The 26,935-nt window shown below is 45.5% G+C and overlaps 1 protein-coding gene across 1 annotated transcript in view; it reads left to right on the top strand.

The window, feature by feature from the left end:
• The window catches only part of agap1 (ArfGAP with GTPase domain, ankyrin repeat and PH domain 1), a 585,448-nt gene that overhangs the window by 400,027 nt on the left and 158,486 nt on the right, over positions 1-26,935 (top strand). The window contains exon 15 of the mRNA XM_085984196.1: positions 5,407-5,629. Coding sequence (XP_085840322.1) covers positions 5,407-5,629 — 223 coding nt within the window. The remainder of the gene's footprint in view (positions 1-5,406; positions 5,630-26,935) is intronic.

The raw sequence follows: 26,935 nt of genomic DNA, 5'->3' as shown, positions 1-26,935 counted from the left end.
CTGATCCGTTGATTGTGGGATTGCTTTGCCCTGTCTATAGTATGCTGCTTCCGCTTTTTAGCATGCATGTAGTCCTGTGTTGCAGCTTCCCCAGGTTGGCACCTGATGTTTAGGTACGCCTGGTGCTGCTCCTGGCATGCTCTTCTACACTCCTTATTGAACCAGGGTTGGTCCCCTGGCTTGATGGTAATGGTAGAGTGTGGGATATACTGGGCCATGAGGCTACAGATTGTGGTGGAATACAATTCTGCTGCTGCTGATGGCCCACAGCACCTCATGATGCCCAGTTTTGAGCTGCTAGATCTGTTCTGAATCTATCCCATTTAGCACGGTGGTAGTGCCACACAACACGATGGAGGGTGTTCTCAGTGTGAAGATGGGACTTTGTCTCCACAATGACTGTGTGGTGGTCACTGCTACTAATGCTGTCATGGACAGATGCATCTGCGACAGGTAGATTGGTGAGGACGAGGCCAAGTAGGTTTTTCCCTCGTGTTGGTGTTCTCACCACCTGTCGCAGGCCCTGTGGCAGCTGTGTCCTTCAGGACTTGGCCAGCTCGGTCAGTAGTGGTGCTACCGTGCCACTCTTGGTGATGGACATTGAAGTACCCCAGAGTACATTCTGTGCTTCTTCCAAGTGGTTTTCAACATGGAGGAGTACTTACTCATCAGCTGAGGGAGGGCGGTAGGTGGTAATCAGCCGGAGGTTTCCTTGCCCATGCTTGACCTGAAGCCATGAGATGTCATGGGGTCCGGAGTCAATGTTGAGGACTCCCAGGGCCATTCCTTCCCGACTGTATACCACTGTGCCACCACCCCTGGTGTATCACCATCCCTGGGTATGTCCTGTCCCACCAGCTGGATGGAGGAGTTTGGGACATTGGCTGAAAGGTATGATTCTGTGAGTATGACTATGTCAGGCTGTTGCTTGACTAGTCTGTGGGACAGCTCTCCCAATTTTGGTGAGGAGGACTTTGCAGGATCAACTGGGCTGGGTGTGCCGGTGCTGTGGTCGAAACCGGGTGGTCCGTCCGGTTTTATTTTTATTGTTTTTCGTAGTGGTTTTTTTACAACTGTGTGGCTTGATAGGCCATTTCAGAGGGCAGTTAAGAGTCAACTACATTGCTGTGGGCCTGGAGTCACATATAGGCCAGACCAGGTAAGGACGGCAGATTTCTTCACTAAAGGACGTTAGTGAACCAGATGAGTTTTTATGACAATCCGATAGTTTCGTGGTCATAATTTTTTATTCCAGATTAATTTAATTAACTGTATTTAAATTCCCCAGCAGCCATGGTGGGATTTGAACTCGTGTGTCCGGATCAGTAGTCCAGGCCTCTGGATTACTAGTTCAGTAACGTAACCACTATGTTACCATTCCCAGTTCTGAAAGTGGAAAAGAATAACAAGTGTAAAAGAGTGTTAAATGGCACAAGGGTGTGACTGAGGTTCTTGGGTTAATGGCTCCATTTACGGATAATTCAGCATAGAATAACACAAGATGGGGAACAAGCCCGAAAACATTGCGAACCAATGCACTTGCTCTTTGCTATTCCACTGCCGAATACGCCTGCCCTGCATGGGAAAGGCCTACTCATGCCGAGAAGATGGATGCCGTTCTGAATGCAAGCTGCCGATTTATCACAGGTTGCTTAAAACCAACAAACACCACAACAGCCTATATATCCTGGCGGGTATCGCTCCCCCTGATCTAAGAAGAACGGTAGCCAGCAAGAAAGAGCGACTCCGTCAAACATCAGATAAGAGACACCCTCTGCATTGTCATACACCTACACCCAGCCGCCTAAAGTCAAGAAAGAGCTTCATGAACAGTGTTGTTCCATTACAATCAACCTCATCTGAAGCCCGCATCGCCTTGTGGAAAGACCGGCTCGCCAGTCTTGAACAACCCCCAGTGATGGAAATTTTACTTGATGAAAGCCTTCCCCCAGGAGCTAATTGCAACTGGGCAACCTGGAAGTGCCTTAACAGACTTAGGACCGGTGTAGGTTGCTCAAAGGTGTCACTAAGCAAATGGGGATATTCAACCAGCCCGACAACTTGTGAATGTGGAACTGAGGCACAGACTATGCAACATCTCCTGCAATGCCCATCATTAGAGGAACCCTGCACTGTTGCAGATCTTGCCGAATTCAACAACAAGGCGCAAAAATGTGTCCAGTTCTGGCTGGGCTATGTATAGACTGTCCGTGGACACGATAAGAAGATGATAGAACAATACAACACAAAAGGAGGCTGTTCAGCCCATCGAGTCTGCGCTGGCTCCATCCAAAAGCAATCCAGTTATTCCCACTCCCCCATTTTCCCCATATACATGCAATTTTTGATCCTTCAAGTATTTATCCAATTCCCTTTTGAAGACTTCTAATGAATCTGTATCCACCACCCTATCAGGCAGTGCATTCAAAATCCAAACCACACGTTGCATTAAAAAAAGTTTTTCCTCATGTTGCCTCTGGTTCTTTTGCCAATGACCTTAAATCTGTGCCCTCTGGCTATTGACCCGTCAACCATTCGAAAAAGTTTCTCTTTATTTACTCTATCTAAATCCTTCATGATTTTAAACATCTCTGTAAAATCTCCTCTTCACCTTCTCTGCTCAGAGAAGTGTGCAAATAATAGGGTAATAATAGTGGGGGATTTCAACTTCCCCAATATTAACTGGGATAGTCAGAGTGTAAAAGAATTCTTAAAGTGCATCCAGGAGAGCTTTTTGAGCCAGCATGTAGAAAGTCCTACAAGAGAGGGGGCGGTACTGGACCTAATTCTAGGGAATGTGGCCGGGCAAGTGGTGGAAGTGTTAGTAGGTGAGCACTTTGGTGACAGTGACCATAATTCGGTGAGATTTAATGTAGTCATGGAAAAGGACAAGGATGGACCGGAAATAAAGGTTCTAAATTGGGGGAAGGCCGATTTTAATATGATAAGGCAGGACCTGGCCAATGTGGACTGGGATCAGCTACTTGAAGGAAAATCCACATCGGAGCAATGGGAGTCTTTCAGAAAGGAAATTGAGAGAGTACAATGGCAACATGTTCCCGTAAAGGTCAAGGGTGGGACCAACAAGCCCAGGGAACCTTGGATGTCAAGGGATATACGAGAATGGATTAGGAAAAAAAGGGGGGCTTTTGGCAGATATAAAGGACTAAAGACAGAGGAAGCCCTAGAGGAGTATAAAAAGCGCAGGGGGATACTTAAAAAAAGAAATTAGGAGAGCGAGGAGGGGCCTGAAAATAACACTGGCGAGCAAAATAAAGGAAAATCCTAAGGTGTTTTATAAGCATATTAAGGGCAAGAGGATAACTAGGGAAAGAGTAGGGCCCATTAGGGACCAAAGTGGCAAGCTGTGTGTAGAGCCAGAAGATGTAGGTGGGGTTTTAAATGAATTTTTTGCATCTGTGTTCTCTATGGAGAAGGACGATGTGGACATAGAAATCGGGCAGGGGGACTGTGATATACTTGAACATGTTAGCATCGCGAGGGAGGAGGTACTAGCGGTTTTAGCAGGCTTAAAAGTGGATAAATCCCCAGGCCCAGACGAGATGTATCCCAGGCTACTATGTGAGGCAAAGGAGGAGATTGCAGGGGCTCTGACACAAATTTTCAGAACCTCTCTGGCCACAGGGGATGTGCCAGTGGACTGGAGAACAGCTAACGTAGTACCATTATTCAAGAAGGGTAGTAGGGATAAACCAGGGAATTACAGGCCAGTGAGCCTAACATCAGTGGTAGGGAAATTATTGGAAAAAATTCTGAGGGACAGAATTAGTCTCCATTTGGAGAGGCAAGGATTAATTAGGGATAGCCAGCATGGCTTTGTCAAGGGAAGATCATGTCTGACCAATTTGATTGAATTTTTCGAGGGGGTGACTAGGTGTGTGGATGAGGGTAGTGCAGTGGATGTGGTTTACATGGATTTCAGTAAGGCTTTTGATAAAGTTCCACATAGGAGACTGGTCAGGAAGGTAAGAGCCCATGGGATCCAGGGTGCCTTGGCACATTGGATCCAAAACTGGCTTAGTGGCAGAAGGCAGAGGGTGATGGTGGAAGGTTGTTTTTGTGACTGGAAGCCTGTGTCCAGTGGGGTACCGCAGGGATCGGTGCTGGGTCCCTTGCTGTTTGTGGTCTACATTAATGATTTGGATGTGAATGTAAAAGGTTTGATCAGTAAGTTCGCAGATGACACGAAAATTGGTGGGGTGGTAAATAGCGAGGAGGGAAGCCTCAGGCTACAGGACGATATAGATGGGTTGGTCAGATGAGCAGAACAGTGGCAAATGGAATGTAACCCTGAAAAGTGTGAGGTGATGCATTTTGGACGGACTAACAAGGCAAGGGAATACACAATGAATGGTAAGACCCTAGGAAAGACAGAGGATCAGAGGGACCTTGGTGTGCATGTACATAGATCCCTGAAGGCAGCAGAACAGGTGGATAAGGTGGTTAAAAAGGCATATGGGATACTTGCCTTCATTAGCCGAGGCATAGAATATAAGAGCAGGGAGGTTATGATGGAGCTGTACAAAACGCTGGTAAGGCCACAGCTGGAGTACTGTGTGCAATTCTGGTCGCCACACTATAGGAAGGATATGATTGCTTTGGAGAGGGTGCAGAGGAGATTCACCAGGATGTTACCTGGGCTGGAGCGCTTCAGCTATGAAGAAAGACTGGACAGGCTGGGGTTGTTTTCCTTGGAGCAGAGAAAGCTGAGGGGGGGACCTGATTGAGGTATACAAAATTATGAGGGGCATAGATAGTGTAGATAGAAAGGAACTTTTCCCCTTAGTAGAGGGGTCAGTAACAAGGGGGCATAGATTCAAGGTAAGGGGCAGGAGGTTTAGAGGGGATTTGAGGAAAAACTTTTTCACCCAGAGGGTGGTTGGAATCTGGAACTCACTGCCTGAAAGGGTGGTAGAGGCAGGAACCCTCACAACATTCAAGAAGCATTTGGATGAGCACTTGAAAGGCCATAGCATACAAAGCTACGGACTAAATGCTGGAAAATGGGATTAGATTAGACAGGGCTTGATGGCCGGCGCAGATGCGATGGGCCGAAGGGCCTCTTTCTGTGCTGTATAACTCTATGACTCTAAGCCCACCTTCTCCAGTCTATCTACGTAACTAATCCCTCATCCCTGTCACATTGCCTCAACACCTCCTTCACAAGGCATCAGGTTGACAGGTCAATAACCAGAGGGCACAGATTTAAGGTCGTTGGCAAAAGAACCAATCTTCAAACAAAAATATTATAACCGAGGAATACCAAGAAGATAATTTTGTCTGCGGAGGAAAGGATTCTCATTGTCTAATTTGAAGGCGAGGTTGCACTAATGGACGTTTATTAAGCATTGTTTAATTTGCTGTTTGCTGCTTTGATTATTTCAGATCCGGACTGGGCCAGTTTGAACCTAGGAGCCCTCATGTGCATTGAATGCTCAGGTATTCACCGCAACCTTGGCACCCACTTGTCGCGGGTCCGCTCCCTCGATCTTGACGATTGGCCCCTGGAGCTCATCCGGGTAATGTCATCCATTGGGAATGAAATGGCTAACGGCATCTGGGAAGGAAGTGCTCAGGGCCGCACGAAACCCTCACCGGATTCCACAAGGTACATGCGTGCATCTCTATTCATTACTCTTGAAGTAGCTGCTGAAACCCTCATCTTTGCCTTTGTTATTTCCAGACTCCACTATTCCAATACTCGCTTGACCGGCCTCTTCACTTTCCACCCTCCATAAATTTGAGCTGATCCAAAACTCTGCTGCTCGTATCCTAACACGCACCAAGTCCGGTTCACCCATCACCACTGTGCTCGCTGACCGACGTTGACTCCTTGTCCGGCAACACCTTGATTTCAAAATTGTCATCCTTGTGTTCCAATCCGTCTATGGCCTCGCCCGTCCCTATCTCTTTGACCTCCTACAACCCTCCGAGATCTCTGCGCTCCTTCAATTCTGGCCTCTTGCACATCTCCGATGTCCTTCGCTCTACCATTGGCGGCAGTGCCTTCAGCTGCCTAGGTCCTAAGATTTGGAATTCCCTCCCTAAACCTTTCCACCTATCCACCTCTCCTCCTTTAAGTCACTCCTTAAAACCCACTTTTTTGACCAAACTATTGGCCACCTGTCCAAATATCTGCTTATGTGGCTCGGTGTCAAACTTTGTTTGATAACATTTCTGTCGTTTTACTCTGTTAAAGGTGCTGTATCAATGCAAGTTGTGTTGTAGACAATGATGAACAGTCTACTGGTGTATGAACAGGCTACTGGTCTGTCAGTCGGGTGAGGGAGGGACCATCAATGTTCTTCCGCAGCAGGATATTTCTACCTGTTCTGCAAATTGCCTCCACTCCTCTTGAAATGGAGTTGACTCCTTGCTGGGCTACAATTCCATGGGCTTTGCCCTCTTCTCCATTCTTCATGAGTGACCCTCGATTGTGAGTCACTGCCTCAAGAAGCTGCGTCATTCATAGAATTGTACAGCACAGAAGGAGGCCAATCGGCCCATTGTGCCTGTGCCAGCCCTTTGAAAGAGCTCTCCAATTAGTGCCACTCCCCTGCTCTTTCCCCATAGTCCTGCAAATTGATTCCTTTCAAGTATTTATCCAATTCCCTTTTGAAAGTTACGATTGAATCCGCTTCCCCCACCCTTTCAGGCAGAGGATTCCAAATTCAGGCATTTTTTTTAATTGACATTATTTATTTCTTCAAGGTTGTGTTTTGTACCCCAAAAAAATGTAAACTTGTATATTGGCTGATCTTGAAGACACTGAATATCTGCATAAGCAGAACAAGAAAGTTAATTGCAAAATAGCCAGAATGGGAAAGAGGTGCCCATAGCATTGGTGTACAGAGCAGAGTAATGTTGCGTTTTTTAAAATTTGTTTCTGGGATGTGGGCATCGCTGGCAAGGCCAGCATTTATTGCCCTTGAGAAGGTGGTGAGCCACCTTCTTGAACCGCTGCAGTCCGTGTGGTGATGGTACTCCCACAGTGCTGTTAGGGAAGGAGTTCCAGGATTTTGACCCAGCAACAATAAAGGAACAGCAATATATTTCCAAGTCAGGATTGTGTGTGACTTGGAGGGGAACCTAGAGGTGATGGTGTTCCCATGCGCCTGCTGCCCTTGTCCTTCTAGGTGGAAGAGGTCGCGGGTTTGGGAGGTGCTGCCGAAGAAGCCTTGGCGAGTTGCTGCAGTGCATCTTGTAGATGGTACACACTGCAGCCACGGTGCGCCAGTGGTGGAGGGAGTGACTGTTTAAGGTGGTGGAGGGGGTGCCAGTCAAGTGGGCTGCTTTGTTCTGGATGGTGTCGAGCTTCTTGAGTGTTGTTGGAGCTGCTCTCATCCAGGCAAGTGGAGAGTATTCCATTACACTCCAGACTTGTGCCTTGTAGATGATGGAAAGGCTTTGGGGAGTCAGGAGGTGAGACACTCACCACAGAATACCCGGCCTCTGACAGTATTTATGTGGCTTGTCCTGTTTAGTTTCTTGTCAATGGTGACCCCTTCCCCACGTTGTTCATGGTGGGGGATTCGGCGATGGTAATCCCGTTGAATGTCAAGGGGAGGTGGTTAGACTCTCTCTTGTTGAATATAGTCATTGCCTGGCACTTGTGTGGTGTGAATGTAACTTGCTACTTATCAGCCCAAGTCTCAATGTTGTCCAGATCTTGCTGCATGCGGGCAGGGACTGCTTCATTATCTGAGGAATTGCGAATAGAACTGAACACTGTGCAGTCATCAGCGAACATCCCCACTTCTGACCTTATGGTGGAGGGAAGGTAAAGCTGCTTGTGTATGCGTGTGTGCCCCACTGTATTGGCATATGCCTGTAGGACATGTTTTCTTCGACAATTTTATTCACTAAGTTTTTGGCGAGAGCCCAATGTCTTACTGAAGACGACTGTCCAAAATGACCCAATACACGGGTGCCCAAAGTGATTGCATAGGATATACAACGCAGAAAAAGGCAATTCGGTCCAACCAGTTCATGCTGGTGTTTTTGCTCCACTCAAGCCTTCTCCTGTCTTTCCTCATCTAACTCTTATCAGCATAAGTCAGCATGACTTGTTCAGCTGCTCTATGGAAAATAGTTAAGGAACTGTCTCCTAACTGCATTCTAAGGAACTGTCTGTATCGAAGGAATTTAACGCAGGGTCTGATTAACATTTCTTTTCTCTGTTCCCCCAACCCCGCAGCAGCCAGCCAGATTGAGAGGCTGGCTGGCTGTCGGGTGGGTAGGCCTACGGCACCGGGCCACAGACAAGGAGCAGAGAGGAGGGAGGGAGGGATCGGAGGCCAGGATGGGGTGTTCAGAAGGCCAGGATCGGAGGAAGTCAGAGATTTTTGGGGGGGTGGCCAAAGGCCAGAATTGGAGGAGGGGTCGGAGATCGGGGTGAGGATGGCGGCGGAATGCCCGGATCGAAGAGGGGGCAGGAGATTGGCAGGGGTGGGGTTAGAAGGCTGGGATTGGTGGGCTGGACGGGTGAACCGGGGATCAGAGACGGTGCGGGGGCCAGGGGTTGGAGGCCTCGGGGAAGGGGGTGGGGGAAGAGAGGCAGGGGGATGTCCGATCATGGGGCGTTGGTGAGACAGGGACGCTGGATCCAACAGGTAAGTGGAAAGGCACTTACCTCCTGGATCCAGCAGTCCTCGCCTTTCTTTAGCTGCCGGGTTCCCCGAGGCCTGGGAAACCCGGCCGCCCAGAGTTACATTTTAAATGGAGATTCAAAATTAGGCACGTAGCCTCATTATAATATTTAAAGTGCCAGTCCATGTCCTGGGAGTGGGCTGGCCTCCCCTGTCCCGCATCCGCCAAAACCGGAAGTGGGTGGGTTGGGATCAGGATTCAGATTTCTACCACGTTAACCTCCCACCCGACCCAAACCTGCCTGTTTTTTGGGGTTAAAATTCCCCCCACTATGTGGGCATAAATTGTGCAGTAAATAATCACCTTGCATGCTTTCTGATCTCCTAATTTGTGATGGGTTTATTTTTAGAATGTGAAAGGTGACTGTAGCTTCATGATGAGGCTCGGTCTTGTGACTGTGTACACGTTGTGTCTGCCTTGCTCTCTAGGCAGTGTAGGGAACGACGGACCAGTTAGCCTGACATCAGTAGTAGGGAAAATGCTAGAATCTATTATTAAGGACGTGGTAACAGGGCACTGAGAAAATAATAATAGGATTGGGCAGTCAACACGGATCTATGAAAGGGAAATCATGTTTGACAAATCTGTTAGAGATTTTTGAGGTTGTAACTGGCAGAATAGATAAGAGGGAACCAGTGGATGTGGTGTATTTGGATTTTCAGAAGGCATTCGATAAGGTGCCACACAAGAGGTTATTAAACAAAATTAGGGCTCATGGGATTGGGGGTAATATACTAGCATGGATTGAGAATTGGTTAACGGACAGAAAACAGAGAGTAGGAATCAACAGGTCATTTTCGGGTTGGCAGGCTGTAACTAGTGGGGTACCGCAAGGATCAGTGCTTGGGCCTCAGCTACAGGAAACTTTGTGCTATCCGGCACCCACGGGACCGAGCTGCTGCCGTTGCCTAAAAAGTGCCGTACTCTCCAGAGTTAATGTTGAGAGATACGGAGATTCTTATCTCCGTATTTGACAACAAACACTGTTGCTTAGCAACAGCTTCTAAACACTCGGGTGTGGCCCTAAAGCTCTGTAGCTGAAGCTGTTGCTATAGCTACAGACCTTGCACAGCTTGACTGTTCAAACAAAGCAAAAAAAAACAAACAAAAAGAATAAAAAACGGCTGCTGATTTTTGCCGGTGGCTCCAGATTGCCGGATAGCTCACCTCCGGATAGCACAAAGTTTCCTGTATTTACAATCTACATCAGTGATTTGGATGAGGGGACCAAATGTAATACTGTATATCCAAGTTTGCTGATGATACAAAGCTGGGCACAGCAAGCAATTAGGAAAACAAATAGTATGTTGGCCTTTATTGCAAGAGGAGTTGAGTATAAGAGTAAGGACGTCTTACTGCCATTATATAGGGCCCTATATGGTCTCCTTACCTAAGGAAGGATATACTTGCCATAGAGGGAGTGCAACAAAGGTTCACCAGACTGGTTCCTGGGATTGGGGGGGGGGGGGGGTTGTCCTCTGAGGAGAGATTGAGTAGACTAGGCCTATATTTTCTAGAGTTTAGAAGAATGAGAGGTGACCTCATTGAAACATTCAAAATTCTTACAGGCCTTGACAGGGTAGTTGCAGGGAGAATGTTTCCCCTGGCTGGAGAGTCTAGAATCAGGGGTCACAGTCTCAGAATAAGGGGTCGGCCATTTAGGACTGAGATGAGGAGAAATTTCTTCACTCAGAGGGTGGTGAATCTTTGGAATTCTCTATCCCAGAGGGCTGTGGAGGCCCAGTCGTTAAGTATATTCAAGACAGAGATCGATACATTTTTGAATATTAAGGGGATATGGGGATAGTGCAGTAAGGTGGAGTTGAGGTAGAAGATCAGCCATGATCTTATTAAATGGCGGAGCAGGCTCGAAGGGCCAAATGGCCTACCCCTGCTCCTATTTCTTATGTTCTTTTGTGCACACTATTAAAGTAAACATTGCATCCTAAATAAATAAAGAACTTGCATTTATATACAAAAGCAAAATACTGCAGATGCTGGAAATTTGAAATAAAAACAGAAAATGCTGGAAATATTCAGCAGGTCAGGCAGCATCTGTAGAGAGAGAAACAGAGTTAATGTTTCAGGTCGATGACCCTTCGTCAGAACTGGGGTCATTGACGTGAAATGTTAACTCTGTTTCTCTCTCTGCAGATGCTGCCTGACGTACTGAGTATTTCCAGCATTTTCTGTTTTTATTTTGCATTTATAAAGTCCTTTTTACAACCTCAGGACATCCCAAAGCGATTTACAGTCAATGAAGTCAAAAGTGTAGTCACTGTTGGGATATAGGAAATTTGGCACAACAGCAAGATCCCACAAATAGCAATGTGATAATTTATTGACGTTGGTTGAGGCGTATACATAGTTCAGGAAACCGGGGAGATCTCCCCAGCTCCTCTTCAAATAGTGCTGTGGGATCTTTTTGTCCACCTGAGGGGGCGGACGGGCCCTCGGTTTAACTTTTTGTCCGAAAGACGGCACCTCTAACAGCGCAGCAGTCGCTCAGTACTGCACTGGAGTGTCAGGATAGATTGTGCTCAAATCCCTGGAGTGGGGCTTGAACCCACAACCTCCTGACTCACAGAATAGAGTGTTAAAACTGAGCCACGGCTGACATCCTACTTTAATGCTCCCCACACAGCAACACAGCTGTACAAATACAGGCACTTGTATTGGCAGCTACTTCAAATCAAAAGTCTTTCGTGATGGCAGTATTCATTTTCTATTATAACATAATGACGATAACAAAAAGCTACTCTCCAGGCTTTCCACTAAATAAACTCTCAATCACTCGCTCAACATTAACAAAACCACACAAAGAAAGTTTGGAGCCCATTTCTCGCTCCGCCGTGCTCGTTTGCCATGTTTTGCACTCCTAGGTTTCTGTTAGCTCTTTACTTCCTGAGGCGTTTTGTCCTCACTTCCCTGTACTACTTCTTTCCCCTTCTCAGTTTCCATCGCTTCGCTTACCGCTTTCCATGTCATCATCCTCCTTGCTTCCCGCTATTCAGAGTTTGGGCTCTCTTGCAATTCGCGATTTATTTGTGTTCTCAGCAAAGTACAGTTTTTCTAGGCATTACCGCCAGCTGCAAATTGAAACTGTGAGCCAAGGATTAAAAACCATTCTGTTATCGAGATATTTTATACATGCGGTTGCATCGCTGCCCATCATACACTAATTTTTCAAAAGGTGGAAAGCACATGCTTGTCAGGTCATGTCATTCAGGCTAAAACTAGGAACTGAATTTAGCAAGATTTATAATTACGCAGAAGCAACAAAATGCAGCTGAGCTTTCAGTAATGCAATGCTTGACTTATTACTTTCAACTGTCCCAAAAATAATAGTTTCTAAAATCTTGAATCCTTTTTAGAATCCATTAACTGAGTCTTTGGCACTCATAACATTAGCGCAGTTCATGCCCCACATTGGCTTGTCTCAGCGTGCAACATGGAAATGAATAATTGCACCAGGGGAACTTCAAAATAGGGAAAGTCTGCCATACTTGCACAACCCCGCACAGAATTTTGCCATCCCAGATCAAAACAGTCCTTTCACACTCAGCATGTAAATATGTTCATAGTCAATTTTCATTTTCAGACAGATAGATTTTGAACTGCCAACTTCCATCATTTGGATGGGTTTACTTTTTAACACCTCACTTATGTGTCAAATTGCTGAATCGTGAGGACAACTCTTAGTGGCTGTTAGCCTTCTGCAAGATTCACATAAAAGCAACATTTCAAAGTCAGAGGATAATTTCTGATGCGATTGACATGAAATGACTTCCCTCCAGGAGATCAGTTGAACTAGAAAGCCCCCACAGAAATGTACATATCCCTAGAATACTGGTGTATTGCTTTAATCTACACAAAACAGAAGAATTCCTTTCGGAGGCAGCTAACAATTTCATTTTATATTCACAAAATTTGGCCCATCAAATTTCATATTAAACAGATATGAGACTTTACAATTTGAAGCAAAACTGGACTCATGTTCTATCATGCCTACATTTTCTTTTCCTCCTCACTTCCAAAGGTTTCCTCCTTCTCTTCACCCTGCATTTCTCTTCCTCTTCACTTACCACATTTTAATCTATTCCTCATCATTTTCTACAATTATGTAAACTTAGCTATTCTGGGAACATCGGAACAGGAGTGGCCCATTCAGCCCCTCTAACCTGTTCTGCCATTCAATTACATTATGGCTAATCTGTATCATAACTTCATTTACCTGCCTTGGTTCTATATCCATTGATACGCATACCTAACAAAAAATTATCTAATTTTGAATTTGTCAATTCACCCTCAGCCTCAATAGCTTTTTGGGGAGAGTTTCAGATTTCCACTACCCTTTGTGTGAAGAAATATTTCCTGACATCACCCCTGAACGGCCTAGTTCTAATTTAAGGTTATGCCCCCAACAAAGGAAATGGTTTCTCCATATGTACCCTATCAAATCTTTTAATCATTTTAAACACCTCAATTAGATCACCCCTTAATCTTCTATACTTGAGAGTCTCTATCACTGTGTGGAGAGCAGTCCGAGGTGAGAAACATCACACCTCCAAGGGTGTGAAGTCACAACAGATTGACATTGGATTTTTGAAGGCTGAAAGGAAAAACAAATTTGTTCCTTTGTCATTTTGAGCTGTATAACCAGGGAGAAATGCAGAGTAGATGCCAGACGCTTGCCTGCAGGAAGTGGGGGCGGGTGGAGAACAGGCAAGTGAGTTATCCTGGGCCTACCCAATCTGCCTGGTCTCCTCTGTCTGCCCTCTCCATGGGGGAGGAGTGGAATTTTTGCTTTTCTGGAGCCATATTCGAAACCCTTGTCTTTGAGATTTATAAACTGGTTATTGTAGAGATATTTAATACTATATACTGCAACAAACAAGGGCAGAAATCACACTCTTAATTGCTGTAAAAAAAAATAATTGGCAGGTAAATGAAGTCTCTCATCTTGGAATTTGAATGCTTTGTAAGGAGAATGAGTTGGGAGCGAGAGTCAGAGTGGTGAAGGAAACTTGTGACGGGATGAAAATGCCATTTCAAATAAAAAATTAATAAGAGGTATGTAATAGCAAGCAAGTTTTGATCTTCATTTATCAGACTGAGAAGAGATACATAGTGGCAGGCTATTTTGCAATACAGTGATTGGGAGCGTAGGTGTAAGCCTTGTGGGGAAACTCAATCTGCCCAACCTACCTACACACGCTGGGAAAGTTCGCTCAAAGGCAATCTGGGAATCCATAGAGAAAGGCCCATCTCATATAATTTGGCTTTTTGGTCGCACCGATAAGTTTTATGGCTGGCATCCAAACCTTGTTCGTACTGACTGGCAATTCTGACTTCAGTTTTGTTGGCCTTATTTATAGTATGAGAATCATAAAAGAATAGTCAATTCTAGTGAGGTAGGCCAAAGTTTTTTTCTGTTAGTGCCAGGTGTGGCTCAGTAGGTAGCACTCTTGCCTCTGAATCAGAAGGTTGTGGGTTTAAATCCCACTCCAGATGCTTGCGCACAGAATCCAGGCTGACACGCCTAGTAGAGCACTGAGGCGGTGCCATCTTTCGGATGAGACATTAAACCGCCCTCTCAAGCGGATGTAAAAAATCTCACGGCACTATCTCGAAGAAGAGCAGAGGAATTCTCCCTGGTGTCCTGGCCAATATTTATCCCTCAACCAACACCGAAAAAGCAGATGATCTGGTTATTATCACAGTGCTGTTTGTGGGATCTTGCTGTGTGCAATTTGGCTGCCGCGTTTGCTAAATTACAACAGTGACTACACTTCAAAAGTACTTCATTGGCTGTAAAGTGCTTTGAGAAGTCCTGAAGCCGTGAAAGGCGCTGTATAAATGCAAGTCTTTTGTTAAATTAATTTTTCCCCCCAATTTCTTCCTTTTATTTTTCTTGCCCTGTCTGTAAGCGTCTGATTCTCGATAAGCTACAGTTCCATGAACCTCAGGTGCTCACTAGTACCTTGCCCCAGTGACAAAGGGGTGAGAGATGGAGGAGGGAGAAAGGCATCACAGATAGCCCAGATCCTATTCTCCAATATAAAAGCAAAATACTGCGGATGCTGGAAATCTGAAATAAAAACAGAAAATGCTGGAAATACTCAGCAGGCCAGGCAGCATCTGTGGAGAGAGAAACAGAGTTAACGTTTCAGGTCGATGAGCCTTCGTCAGAACTGGAAAAAGCTGGAGGTCGAACAGGTTTTTAAGCAAGTGTAGGGGCAGGGAAAGGGGGGAGGGGAGGAAAGAACAAAAGGGAAGGTCTGTGATAAGATGGAAGGCAGGAGAGATTAAGAGACATTAAGAGATGGTGCAAGGCAAAGGGAGATGGTAATGGGACAAGTTAAGAAACAAAAGATGGCTCTAGATGAAGTGTAAATGGCACTGGCAGAATGAAAGACAGCTGCCATGTGGGAGAGAGAGGAAAAAAGTATAGGGGCAAAGGTTATGGTCTGAAATTGTTGAACTCGATGTTGAGTCCAGAAGGCTGTAAAGTGCCTAATCGAAAGATGAGGTGTTGTTCCTCGAGCTTACGTTGAGCTTCATTGGAACAGTGTAAGAGGCCGAGGACAGTGAGGTGTGAGTGGGAGTGGGAGTGGGAGTGGAGCGGAGAATTAAAGTGACAGGCGACCAGAAGCTCAGGGTCCCCCTTACGGACTGAACGGATATTCTCCAGTGTTCACATGTGTGATCAGGTGTGTGGGGCTGCTGTTTTTTGTTTGTGTCTCCCTCACTGAGGCCGATTGTGGCACCCCACCTTCTGCTTCAGGCAACTTGGGGAGTGTGTCTCAGACCCTTAGAGGCTGGTTTAGCACAGTTAGATATTGGGGAGTATGCTGTCCAGAAAAAAGGGCATAACCTTAAAATTAGAGCTGGGCCATCAGCAGAGATGTGAGGAAGCATTTCTTCACACAAAGGATAGTGAAATCTGTGCTTCATATATTTTATTATTAATTCTTGGGATGTTATTACCCATCCCTAACTGCCCTCGAGAAGGTGGTGGTGAGCCGCTTTCTTGAACCGCTGCAGTCCGTGTGGTGAAGGTACTCCCACAGTGCTGTTAGAGAGGGTGTTCCAGGATTTTGACCCAATGATGACGAAGGAACAGCGATATTCATCCAAGTCGGGTTGGTTTGTGACTTGGAGGGGAACTTGGAGGCGATGGTGTTCCCATGTGCCTGCTGCCCTTGTTCTTCTAGGTGGTGGAGTGCAGTTTTGAGAGGTGCTATGGAAGAGGAGCTGAGTTTTGTGCTGTAGTATTGGTTCCTCGGCCGTACACGATCTGGATTATGATGCATACCTACGACCTCCCCCTCTGTTAATGTCACCTGTAAATGGCTTTAATAGTTTGCTGCAATTATCAGCAGCCTTCGAACCGTGGCTGAAACTTCCTCAGAGATAGTAACAAATTGAAGCTGGCGTCTGCTGAAAGACTATCGACTTCCCATTTTTTACACTGGGGCCATTACTCCTCCACAGCACCTTTTTAATTACTTGTGAGCAAAAATCTTTCAGTACAAATTGTCTGAAATTTCCATTTTTTTCTTCTTCATCTGCTTCTATTCAATACTGCGTTCTCTGTATCGAGGGTTGATGAGAGTGAGGGATCAAATTAGATCAATGTGGCCGGAATTAACTTGAACTTGTTCCAGAATTTATTTATTTAATGCACTGCTAATTTTACCTGACAGCTCAGCTCCTGTTTTTGGAACATTGAATTTGTATTACATCGGCTAATCCAGCAGTTTTTTAAGGGAAGGAGTGCCAATAACAAAGTAATTAAGAGTTGGTTAAAGGAGATACTAACTCCAAGGACCAGTGCTGTGACTGTTAAAGGGAGCCGTAACTATGGATTAGTACTATGAATGTTCAAAAGAGAAGCTAACCAGAGGTTGGTCTTATGAAATGTAAAGAAGCCCGTAACTCTGAGGATCGGGGCTGTGGATGTTCGAGAAGCTGACGCCAGGGCAGTGATTTTCAACCTGTTCTATGAGGGACGCTGTTTCTTCCCCCAGCCAGCACTGTCAAACTCCAGGAAGGCACTGTCAAAACTTCTGAAAGACATTGTCAGCTACCCAATGAAAACTGTGTAGAAAAGAATGTTTCATGACTATACAGCCTTGTGTTCTATTCTAGAACCTAGGCTTCTATTCCATCGAGTATAAAAGATTAAGGGGTGATCTATTTTTTATTTTTTCACGGGATGTGGACGTGGCCAGCATTTATTGCCCATCCCTAATTGCCCTTGAGAAGGTGGTGGCGAGCCGCCGCCTTCAATATAACTGAGTGACTTTCAGAGGACAGTTAAGAGTCAACCACATTGCTGTGGGTCTGGAGTCACATATAGGCCAGACCAGGTTAGGATGGCAGATTTCATTCCCTAAAGAAACTAGTGAACCAGATGGGTTTTTACAACAATTCCCCAGCTGCCGTGGTGAGATTTGAACTGGGTTATAAGTCCAGGCCTCTGGATTACTAGTCCAATAACATAGCCACTATGATACCATACCCAGTTACTGTGTATTAAAGGAGACAGTAACTCGGGGGGTCAGTGTGTGTGTTAAAGGAGACAGTAACTCTAGGGGTCAGTGCGTGTGTTAAAGGTGACAGTAACTCTAGGGGTTAGTGTGTTAAAGGAGACAGTAACTCTAGGGGTCAGTGTTTGTGTTAAAGGAGACAGTAACTCTAGGGGTCAGTCTGTTAAAGGAGACAGTAACGAGCGAACTGCTTGTTAAAGGAGACAGTAACTCTAGGGGTCAGTGTGTGTGTTAAAGGAGACAGTAACTCTAGGGGTCAGTGTGTGTGTTAAAGGAGACAGTAACGCTAGGGGTCAGTTTGTGTGTTAAAGGAGACAGTAACGCCAGGGGTCTGCTTGTTAAAGGAGACAGTAACTCTAGGGGTCAGTGTGTGTGTTAAAGGAGACAGTACCTCTAGGGGTCAGTGTGTTAAAGGAGACAGTAACTCCAGGGCTCTGCTTGTTAAAGGAGACAGTAACTCTCGGGGTCAGTGTGTTAAAGGAGACAGTAACTCTAGGGTTCAGTGTGTGTGTTAAAGGAGACAGTAACTCCAGGGGTCAGTGTGTGTGTTAAAGGAGACAGTAACGCCAGGAATCTGCTTGTTAAAGGAGACAGTAACTCTAGGGGTCAGAGTGTGTGTTAAAGGAGACAGTAAATCTAGGGGTCAATGTGTGTGTAAAAGGAGACAGTAACTCTAGGGGTCAATGTGTGTGTTAAAGGAGACAGTAACTGTAGGGGTCAGTGTGTGTGTTAATGGAGACAGTAACTGTAGGGGTCAGTGTGTGTGTTAATGGAGATAGCAACTGTAGGGGTCAGTGTGTGTGTTAATGGAGACAGTAACTCTCGGGATTAGTGTGTGTGTTAAAGGAGACAGTAACTAGGTGTCAGTGTGTGTGTTAAAGGAGACAGTAACTCTCGGGGTCAGTGTGTTAAAGGAGACAGTAACTAGCGAACTGCTTGTTAAAGGAGACAGTAACTCTAGGGGTCAGTGTGTGTTAAAGGAGACAGTAACGCTAGGGGTCAGTGTGTGTGTAAAAGGAGACAGTAACTCGAGGGGTCAGTATGTGTGTTAAAGGAGACAGTAACTCTAGGGGTCAGTGTGTTAAAGGAGACAGTAACTCTAGGGGTCAGTGTGTGTGTTAAAGGAGACAGTAACTCTAGGGGTCAGTGTGTGTGTTAAAGGAGACGGTAAATCTAGGGGTCAGTGTGTGTTTTAAAGGAGACAGTAACTCTCGGGATTAGTGTGTGTGTTAAAGGAGACAGTAATTCTCGGGATTAGTGTGTGTGTTAAAGGAGACAGTACCTCTAGGGGCCAGTGTGTGTGTTAAGTGAGACAGTAACTAGGTGTCAGTGTTTGTGTTAAAGGAGACAGTAACTCTAGGGGTCAGTCTGTTAAAGGAGACAGTAACCAGCGAACTGCTTGTTAAAGGAGACAGTAACTCTAGGGGTCAGTGTGTGTGTTAAAGGAGACAGTAACTCTCGGGGTCAGTGTGTGTGTTAAAGGAGACTGTAACGCTAGGGGTCAGTGTGTTTGTTAAAGGAGAGAATAAATCTCGGGGTCAGTGTGTGTGTTAAAGGAGACAGTAACTCTAGGGTCAGTGTGTGTGCTAAAGGAGACAGTAACTCATTGGGTCAGTTTGTGTGTTAAAAGAGACAGTAACTAGGGGTCAGTGTGTGTGTTAAAGGAGACAGTAACTCTAGGGGTCAGTGTGTGTGTTAAAGGAGACAGTAACTCTAGGGTCAGTGTGTGTGTTAAAGGAGACAGTAACTCTAGGGTCAGTGTGTGTGTTAAAGGAGACAGTAACTCTCGGGGTCAGTGTGTGTGTTAAAGGAGACAGTAACTCTAGGGGTCAGTGTGTGTGTTAAAGGAGACGGTAAATCTAGGGGTCAGTGTGTGTGTTAAAGGAGACAGTAACTCTAGGGGTCAGTGTGTGTTAAAGGAGACAGTAACTCTAGGGGTCAGTGTGTTAAAGGAGACAGTAACTCTAGGGGTCAGTGTGTGTGGTAAAGGAGACAGTAACTCTAGGGGTCAGTGTGTGTGTTAAAGGAGACAGTAACTCTAGGGGTCAGTGTGTTAAAGGAGACAGTAACTCATTGGGTCAGTGTGTGTTAAAGGAGACAGTAACTCTAGGGGTCAGTGTGTGTGTTAAAGGAGACAGTAACTCTAGGGGTCAGTGTGTGTTAAAGGAGACAGTAACTCATTGGGTCAGTGTGTGTGTTAAAAGAGACAGTAACTCTAGGGGTCAGTGTGTGTGTTAAATGAGACGGTAAATCTAGGGGTCAGTGTGTGTTTTAAAGGTGACAGTAACTCTCGGGATTAGTGTGTGTGTTAAAGGAGACAGTAACTCTTGGGGTCAGTGTGTGTGTTAAAGGAGATAGTAACTAGGTGTCAGTGTGTGTGTTAAAGGAGACAGTACCTCTAGGGGCCAGTGTGTGTGTTAAAGGAGACAGTAACTCTAGGGGTCAGTGTTTGTGTTAAAGGAGACTGTAATTCGAGGGGTCAGACTGTGTGTTAAAGGAGACAGTAACTCTAGGTGTCAGTGTGTGTGTTAAAGGGGACAGTAACTCTAGGGGTCAGTGTGTGTGTTTAAGGAGACAGTTACTCGCGGGGTCAGTGTGTGTGTTAAAGGAGACAGTAACTAGGTGTCAATGTGCGTGTTAAAGGAGACAGTATAACTAGGGTCAGTGTGTGTGTTAAAGGAGACAGTAATGCCAGGGGTCAGTGTGTGTGTTAAAGGAGACAGTAACTCTAGGGGTCAGTGTGTGTGTTAAAGGAGACAGTAACTCTAGGGGTTTGTGTGTGTTAAAGGAGACAGTAACTCTCGGGGTCAGTGTGTGTGTTAAAGGAGACAGTAACTCTAGGGGTCAGTGTGTGTGTTAAAGGAGACTAACTCTAGGGGTCAGTGTGTGTGTTAAAGGAGACAGTAACACTAGGGGTCAGTGTGTGTGTTAAAGGAGACAGTAACTCTAGGGGTCAGTGTGTGTGTTAAAGGAGACTAACTCTAGGGGTCAGTGTGTGTGTTAAAGGAGACGGTAAATCTAGGGGTCAATGTGTGTGTTAAAGGAGACAGTTAATCTGGGGGTCAGTGTGTGTGTTAAAAGAGACAGTAACTCTCGGGGTCAGTGTGTTAAAGGAGACAGTAACTCATTGGGTCAGTGTGTGTTAAAGGAGACAGTAACTCTAGGGGTCAGTGTGTGTGTTAAAAGAGACAGTAACTCTAGGGGTCAGTGTGTGTGTTAAATGAGACGGTAAATCTAGGGGTCAGTGTGTGTTTTAAAGGTGACAGTAACTCTCGGGATTAGTGTGTGTGTTAAAGGAGACAGTAACTCTAGGGGTCAGTGTGTGTGTTAAAGGAGATAGTAACTAGGTGTCAGTGTGTGTGTTAAAGGAGACAGTACCTCTAGGGGCCAGTGTGTGTGTTAAAGGAGACAGTAACTCTAGGGGTCAGTGTTTGTGTTAAAGGAGACTGTAATTCGAGGGGTCAGACTGTGTGTTAAAGGAGACAGTAACTCTAGGTGTCAGTGTGTGTGTTAAAGGGGACAGTAACTCTAGGGGTCAGTGTGTGTGTTAAAGGAGACAGTAATGCCAGGGGTCTGCTTGTTAAAGGAGACAGTATAACTAGGGTCAGTGTGTGTGTTAAAGGAGACAGTAATGCCAGGGGTCTGCTTGTTAAAGGAGACCGTATAACTAGGGTCAGTGTGTGTGTTAAAGGAGACAGTAATGCCAGGGGTCTGCTTGTTAATGGAGGCAGTATAACTAGGGTCAGTGTGTGTGTTAAAGGAGACAGTAATGCCAGGGGTCTGCTTGTTAAAGGAGACAGTATAACTAGGGTCAGTGTGTGTGTTAAAGGAGACAATAATGCCAGGGGTCTGCTTGTTAAAGGAGACAGTATAACTAGGGTCAGTGTGTGTGTTAAAGGAGACAGTAATGCCAGGGGTCAGTGTGTTAAAGGAGACAGTATAACTAGGGTCAGTGTGTGTGTTAAAGGAGACAGTAACTCTAGGGGTCAGTGTATGTGTCAAAGGAGACAGTAACTCTAGGGGTCAGTGTGTGTGTTTAAGGAGACAGTTACTCGCAGGGTCAGTGTGTGTGTTAAAGGAGACAGTAACTAGGTGTCAATGTGCGTGTTAAAGGAGACAGTATAACTAGGGTCAGTGTGTGTGTTAAAGGAGACAGTAATGCCAGGGGTCAGTGTGTGTGTTAAAGGAGACAGTAACTCTCGGGGTCAGTGTTGTGTGTTAAAGGAGACAGTAACTCTAGGGGTCAGTGTGTGTGTTAAAGGAGACAGTAACTAGGGGTCAGTGTGTGTGTTAAAAGAGACAGTAACTCTCGGGGTCAGTGTGTTAAAGGAGACAGTAACTAGGGAACTGCTTCTTAAAGGAGACAGTACGTCTTGGGGTCAGTCTCAGCCTATTACCATCTCGTCTAGCTTCTAATACCTTTTATTGTCTCTTTTTTACTTCTTTTGTTTCTTTTATTCTTTTGTCCGATCGCAGCCCTGCCTCCGATCTATCTTTTCTTTCCAGTTTTGAAGAAGGGTTTGACCCGAAACGTCAACTCAAATTTCTGTCCATGGATGTTGCCTGACCTGCTGAGTTTTTCCAGTTTTTTCTGTTGTTATTTCGGATTTCCAACATCCGCAGTATTTTGCAATCATAGTAACTCTAGGGGTCAGTGTGTGTTAAAGGAGACAGTAACTCTAGGGGTCAGTGTGTGTTAAAGGAGACAGCAACTCTAGGGGTCAGTGTGTGTGTTAAAGGAGACAGTAACTCTAGGGGTCAGTGTGTGTGTTAAAGGGGACAGTAACTCTAGGGGTCAGTGTGTGTTTTAAAGGAGACAGTAACTCTCGGGATTAGTGTGTGTGTTAAAGGAGACAGTAATTCTCGGGATTAGTGTGTGTGTTAAAGGAGACAGTACCTCTAGGGGCCAGTGTGTGTGTTAAGTGAGACAGTAACTAGGTGTCAGTGTTTGTGTTAAAGGAGACAGTAACTCTAGGGGTCAGTCTGTTAAAGGAGACAGTAACCAGCGAACTGCTTGTTAAAGGAGACAGTAACTCTAGGGGTCAGTGTGTGTGTTAAAGGAGACAGTAACTCTCGGGGTCAGTGTGTGTGTTAAAGGAGACTGTAACGCTAGGGGTCAGTGTGTTTGTTAAAGGAGAGAATAAATCTCGGGGTCAGTGTGTGTGTTAAAGGAGACAGTAACTCTAGGGTCAGTGTGTGTGCTAAAGGAGACAGTAACTCATTGGGTCAGTTTGTGTGTTAAAAGAGACAGTAACTAGGGGTCAGTGTGTGTGTTAAAGGAGACAGTAACTCTAGGGGTCAGTGTGTGTGTTAAAGGAGACAGTAACTCTAGGGTCAGTGTGTGTGTTAAAGGAGACAGTAACTCTCGGGGTCAGTGTGTTAAAGGAGACAGTAACTCTAGGGGTCAGTGTGTGTGGTAAAGGAGACAGTAACTCTAGGGGTCAGTGTGTTAAAGGAGACAGTAACTCTAGGGGTCAGTGTGTGTGTTAAAGGAGACAGTAACTCTAGGGGTCAGTGTGTTAAAGGAGACAGTAACTCATTGGGTCAGTGTGTGTTAAAGGAGACAGTAACTCTAGGGGTCAGTGTGTGTGTTAAAGGAGACAGTAACTCTAGGGGTCAGTGTGTGTTAAAGGAGACAGTAACTCATTGGGTCAGTGTGTGTGTTAAAAGAGACAGTAACTCTAGGGGTCAGTGTGTGTGCTAAAGGAGACAGTAACTCATTGGGTCAGTTTGTGTGTTAAAAGAGACAGTAACTAGGGGTCAGTGTGTGTGTTAAAGGAGACAGTAACTCTAGGGGTCAGTGTGTGTGTTAAAGGAGACAGTAACTCTAGGGTCAGTGTGTGTGTTAAAGGAGACAGTAACTCTCGGGGTCAGTGTGTTAAAGGAGACAGTAACTCTAGTGGTCAGTGTGTGTGGTAAAGGAGACAGTAACTCTAGGGGTCAGTGTGTTAAAGGAGACAGTAACTCTAGGGGTCAGTGTGTGTGTTAAAGGAGACAGTAACTCTAGGGGTCAGTGTGTTAAAGGAGACAGTAACTCATTGGGTCAGTGTGTGTTAAAGGAGACAGTAACTCTAGGGGTCAGTGTGTGTGTTAAAGGAGACAGTAACTCTAGGGGTCAGTGTGTGTTAAAGGAGACAGTAACTCATTGGGTCAGTGTGTGTGTTAAAAGAGACAGTAACTCTAGGGGTCAGTGTGTGTGTTAAATGAGACGGTAAATCTAGGGGTCAGTGTGTGTTTTAAAGGTGACAGTAACTCTCGGGATTAGTGTGTGTGTTAAAGGAGACAGTAACTCTAGGGGTCAGTGTGTGTGTTAAAGGAGATAGTAACTAGGTGTCAGTGTGTGTGTTAAAGGAGACAGTACCTCTAGGGGCCAGTGTGTGTGTTAAAGGAGACAGTAACTCTAGGGGTCAGTGTTTGTGTTAAAGGAGACTGTAATTCGAGGGGTCAGACTGTGTGTTAAAGGAGACAGTAACTCCAGGTGTCAGTGTGTGTGTTAAAGGGGACAGTAACTCTAGGGGTCAGTGTGTGTGTTAAAGGAGACAGTAACTCTAGGGGTCAGTGTGTGTGTTAAAGGAGACAGTAATGCCAGGGGTCTGCTTGTTAAAGGAGACAGTATAACTAGGGTCAGTGTGTGTGTTAAAGGAGACAGTAATGCCAGGGGTCTGCTTGTTAAAGGAGACCGTATAACTAGGGTCAGTGTGTGTGTTAAAGGAGACAGTAATGCCAGGGGTCTGCTTGTTAAAGGAGACAGTATAACTAGGGTCAGTGTGTGTGTTAAAGGAGACAATAATGCCAGGGGTCTGCTTGTTGAAGGAGACAGTATAACTAGGGTCAGTGTGTGTGTTAAAGGAGACAGTAATGCCAGGGGTCAGTGTGTTAAAGGAGACAGTATAACTAGGGTCAGTGTGTGTGTTAAAGGAGACAGTAACTCTAGGGGTCAGTGTATGTGTCAAAGGAGACAGTAACTCTAGGGGTCAGTGTGTGTGTTTAAGGAGACAGTTACTCGCGGGGTCAGTGTGTGTGTTAAAGGAGACAGTAACTAGGTGTCAATGTGCGTGTTAAAGGAGACAGTATAACTAGGGTCAGTGTGTGTGTTAAAGGAGACAGTAATGCCAGGGGTCAGTGTGTGTGTTAAAGGAGACAGTAACTCTAGGGGTCAGTGTGTGTGTGTTAAAGGAGACAGTAACTCTAGGGGTTAGTGTGTGTTAAAGGAGACAGTAACTCTCGGGGTCAGTGTGTGTGTTAAAGGAGACAGTAACTCTAGGGGTCAGTGTGTGTGTTAAAGGAGACAGTAACTCTAGGGGTCAGTGTGTGTTAAAGGAGACAGTAACACTAGGGGTCAGTGTGTGTGTTAAAGGAGACAGTAACTCTAGGGGTCAGTGTGTGTGTTAAAGGAGACTAACTCTAGGGGTCAGTGTGTGTGTTAAAGGAGACGGTAAATCTAGGGGTCAATGTGTGTGTTAAAGGAGACAGTTAATCTGGGGGTCAGTGTTTGTGTTAAAGGAGACAGTAACTCTCGGTCAGTCTGTTAAAGGAGACAGTAACTAGGGAACTGCTTGTTAAAGGAGACAGTAAGTCTTGGGGTCAGTCTGTTAAATGAGTTAGTAACCAGGGGTCTGCTTGTTAAAGGAGACAGTAACTCTCGTGGTCAGTGTGTGTGTTAAAGGAGGCAGTAACTCTCGGGGTCAGTGTGTTAAAGGAGACAGTAACTCTAGGGGTCAGTGTGTGTGTTAAAGGAGACAGTAACTAGGGGTCAGTGTGTGTGTTAAAAGAGACAGTAACTCTCGGGGTCAGTGTGTTAAAGGAGACAGTAACTCATTGGGTCAGTGTGTGTTAAAGGAGACAGTAACTCTCGGGGTCAGTGTGTGTGTTAAAAGAGACAGTAACTCTAGGGGTCAGTGTGTGTGTTAAATGAGACGGTAAATCTAGGGGTCAGTGTGTGTTTTAAAGGTGACAGTAACTCTCGGGATTAGTGTGTGTGTTAAAGGAGACAGTAACTCTAGGGGTCAGTGTGTGTGTTAAAGGAGATAGTAACTAGGTGTCAGTGTGTGTGTTAAAGGAGACAGTACCTCGAGGGGCCAGTGTGTGTGTTAAAGGAGACAGTAACTCTAGGGGTCAGTGTTTGTGTTAAAGGAGACTGTAATTCGAGGGGTCAGACTGTGTGTTAAAGGAGACAGTAACTCTAGGTGTCAGTGTGTGTGTTAAAGGGGACAGTAATGCCAGGGGTCTGCTTGTTAAAGGAGACAGTATAACTAGGGTCAGTGTGTGTGTTAAAGGAGACAGTAACTCTAGGGGTCAGTGTGTGTGTTAAAGGAGACAGTAATGCCAGGGGTCTGCTTGTTAAAGGAGACAGTATAACTAGGGTCAGTGTGTGTGTTAAAGGAGACAGTAATGCCAGGGGTCTGCTTGTTAATGGAGGCAGTATAACTAGGGTCAGTGTGTGTGTTAAAGGAGACAGTAATGCCAGGGGTCTGCTTGTTAAAGGAGACAGTATAACTAGGGTCAGTGTGTGTGTTAAAGGAGACAATAATGCCAGGGGTCTGCTTGTTAAAGGAGACAGTATAACTAGGGTCAGTGTGTGTGTTAAAGGAGACAGTAATGCCAGGGGTCAGTGTGTTAAAGGAGACAGTATAACTAGGGTCAGTGTGTGTGTTAAAGGAGACAGTAACTCTAGGGGTCAGTGTATGTGTCAAAGGAGACAGTAACTCTAGGGGTCAGTGTGTGTGTTTAAGGAGACAGTTACTCGCAGGGTCAGTGTGTGTGTTAAAGGAGACAGTAACTAGGTGTCAATGTGCGTGTTAAAGGAGACAGTATAACTAGGGTCAGTGTGTGTGTTAAAGGAGACAGTAATGCCAGGGGTCAGTGTGTGTGTTAAAGGAGACAGTAACTCTCGGGGTCAGTGTGTGTGTTAAAGGAGACAGTAACTCTAGGGGTCAGTGTGTGTGTTAAAGGAGACAGTAACTCTAGGGGTCAGTGTGTGTGTTAAAGGAGACAGTAACTCTAGGGGTCAGTGTGTGTGTTAAAGGAGACTAACTCTAGGGGTCAGTGTTTGTGTTAAAGGAGACAGTAACTCTCGGTCAGTCTGTTAAAGGAGACAGTAACTGGGGAACTGCTTGTTAAAGGAGACAGTAAGTCTTGGGGTCAGTCTGTTAAATGAGTTAGTAACCAGGGGTCTGCTTGTTAAAGGAGACAGTAACTCTCGGGGTCAGTGTGTGTGTTAAAGGAGGCAGTAACTCTCGGGGTCAGTGTGTTAAAGGAGACAGTAACTCTAGGGGTCAGTGTGTGTGTTAAAGGAGACAGTAACTAGGGGTCAGTGTGTGTGTTAAAAGAGACAGTAACTCTCGGGGTCAGTGTGTTAAAGGAGACAGTAACTAGGGAACTGCTTCTTAAAGGAGACAGTACGTCTTGGGGTCAGTCTCAGCCTATTACCATCTCGTCTAGCTTCTAATACCTTTTATTGTCTCTTTTTTACTTCTTTTGTTTCTTTTATTCTTTTGTCCGATCGCAGCCCTGCCTCCGATCTATCTTTTCTTTCCAGTTTTGAAGAAGGGTTTGACCCGAAACGTCAACTCAAATTTCTGTCCATGGATGTTGCCTGACCTGCTGAGTTTTTCCAGTTTTTTCTGTTGTTATTTCGGATTTCCAACATCCGCAGTATTTTGCAATCATAGTAACTCTAGGGGTCAGTGTGTGTTAAAGGAGACAGTAAC

The sequence above is a fragment of the Somniosus microcephalus genome, chromosome 4, assembly GCF_052327205.1.
Source record: "Somniosus microcephalus isolate GS21.2 chromosome 4, FLI_Smic_1.0, whole genome shotgun sequence".
In the NCBI taxonomy this organism is placed as follows: Eukaryota; Metazoa; Chordata; class Chondrichthyes; order Squaliformes; family Somniosidae; genus Somniosus; species Somniosus microcephalus.
Note: the sequence above shows the minus strand (reverse complement) of the source record. Positions and strands in the feature narration are given on the sequence as shown.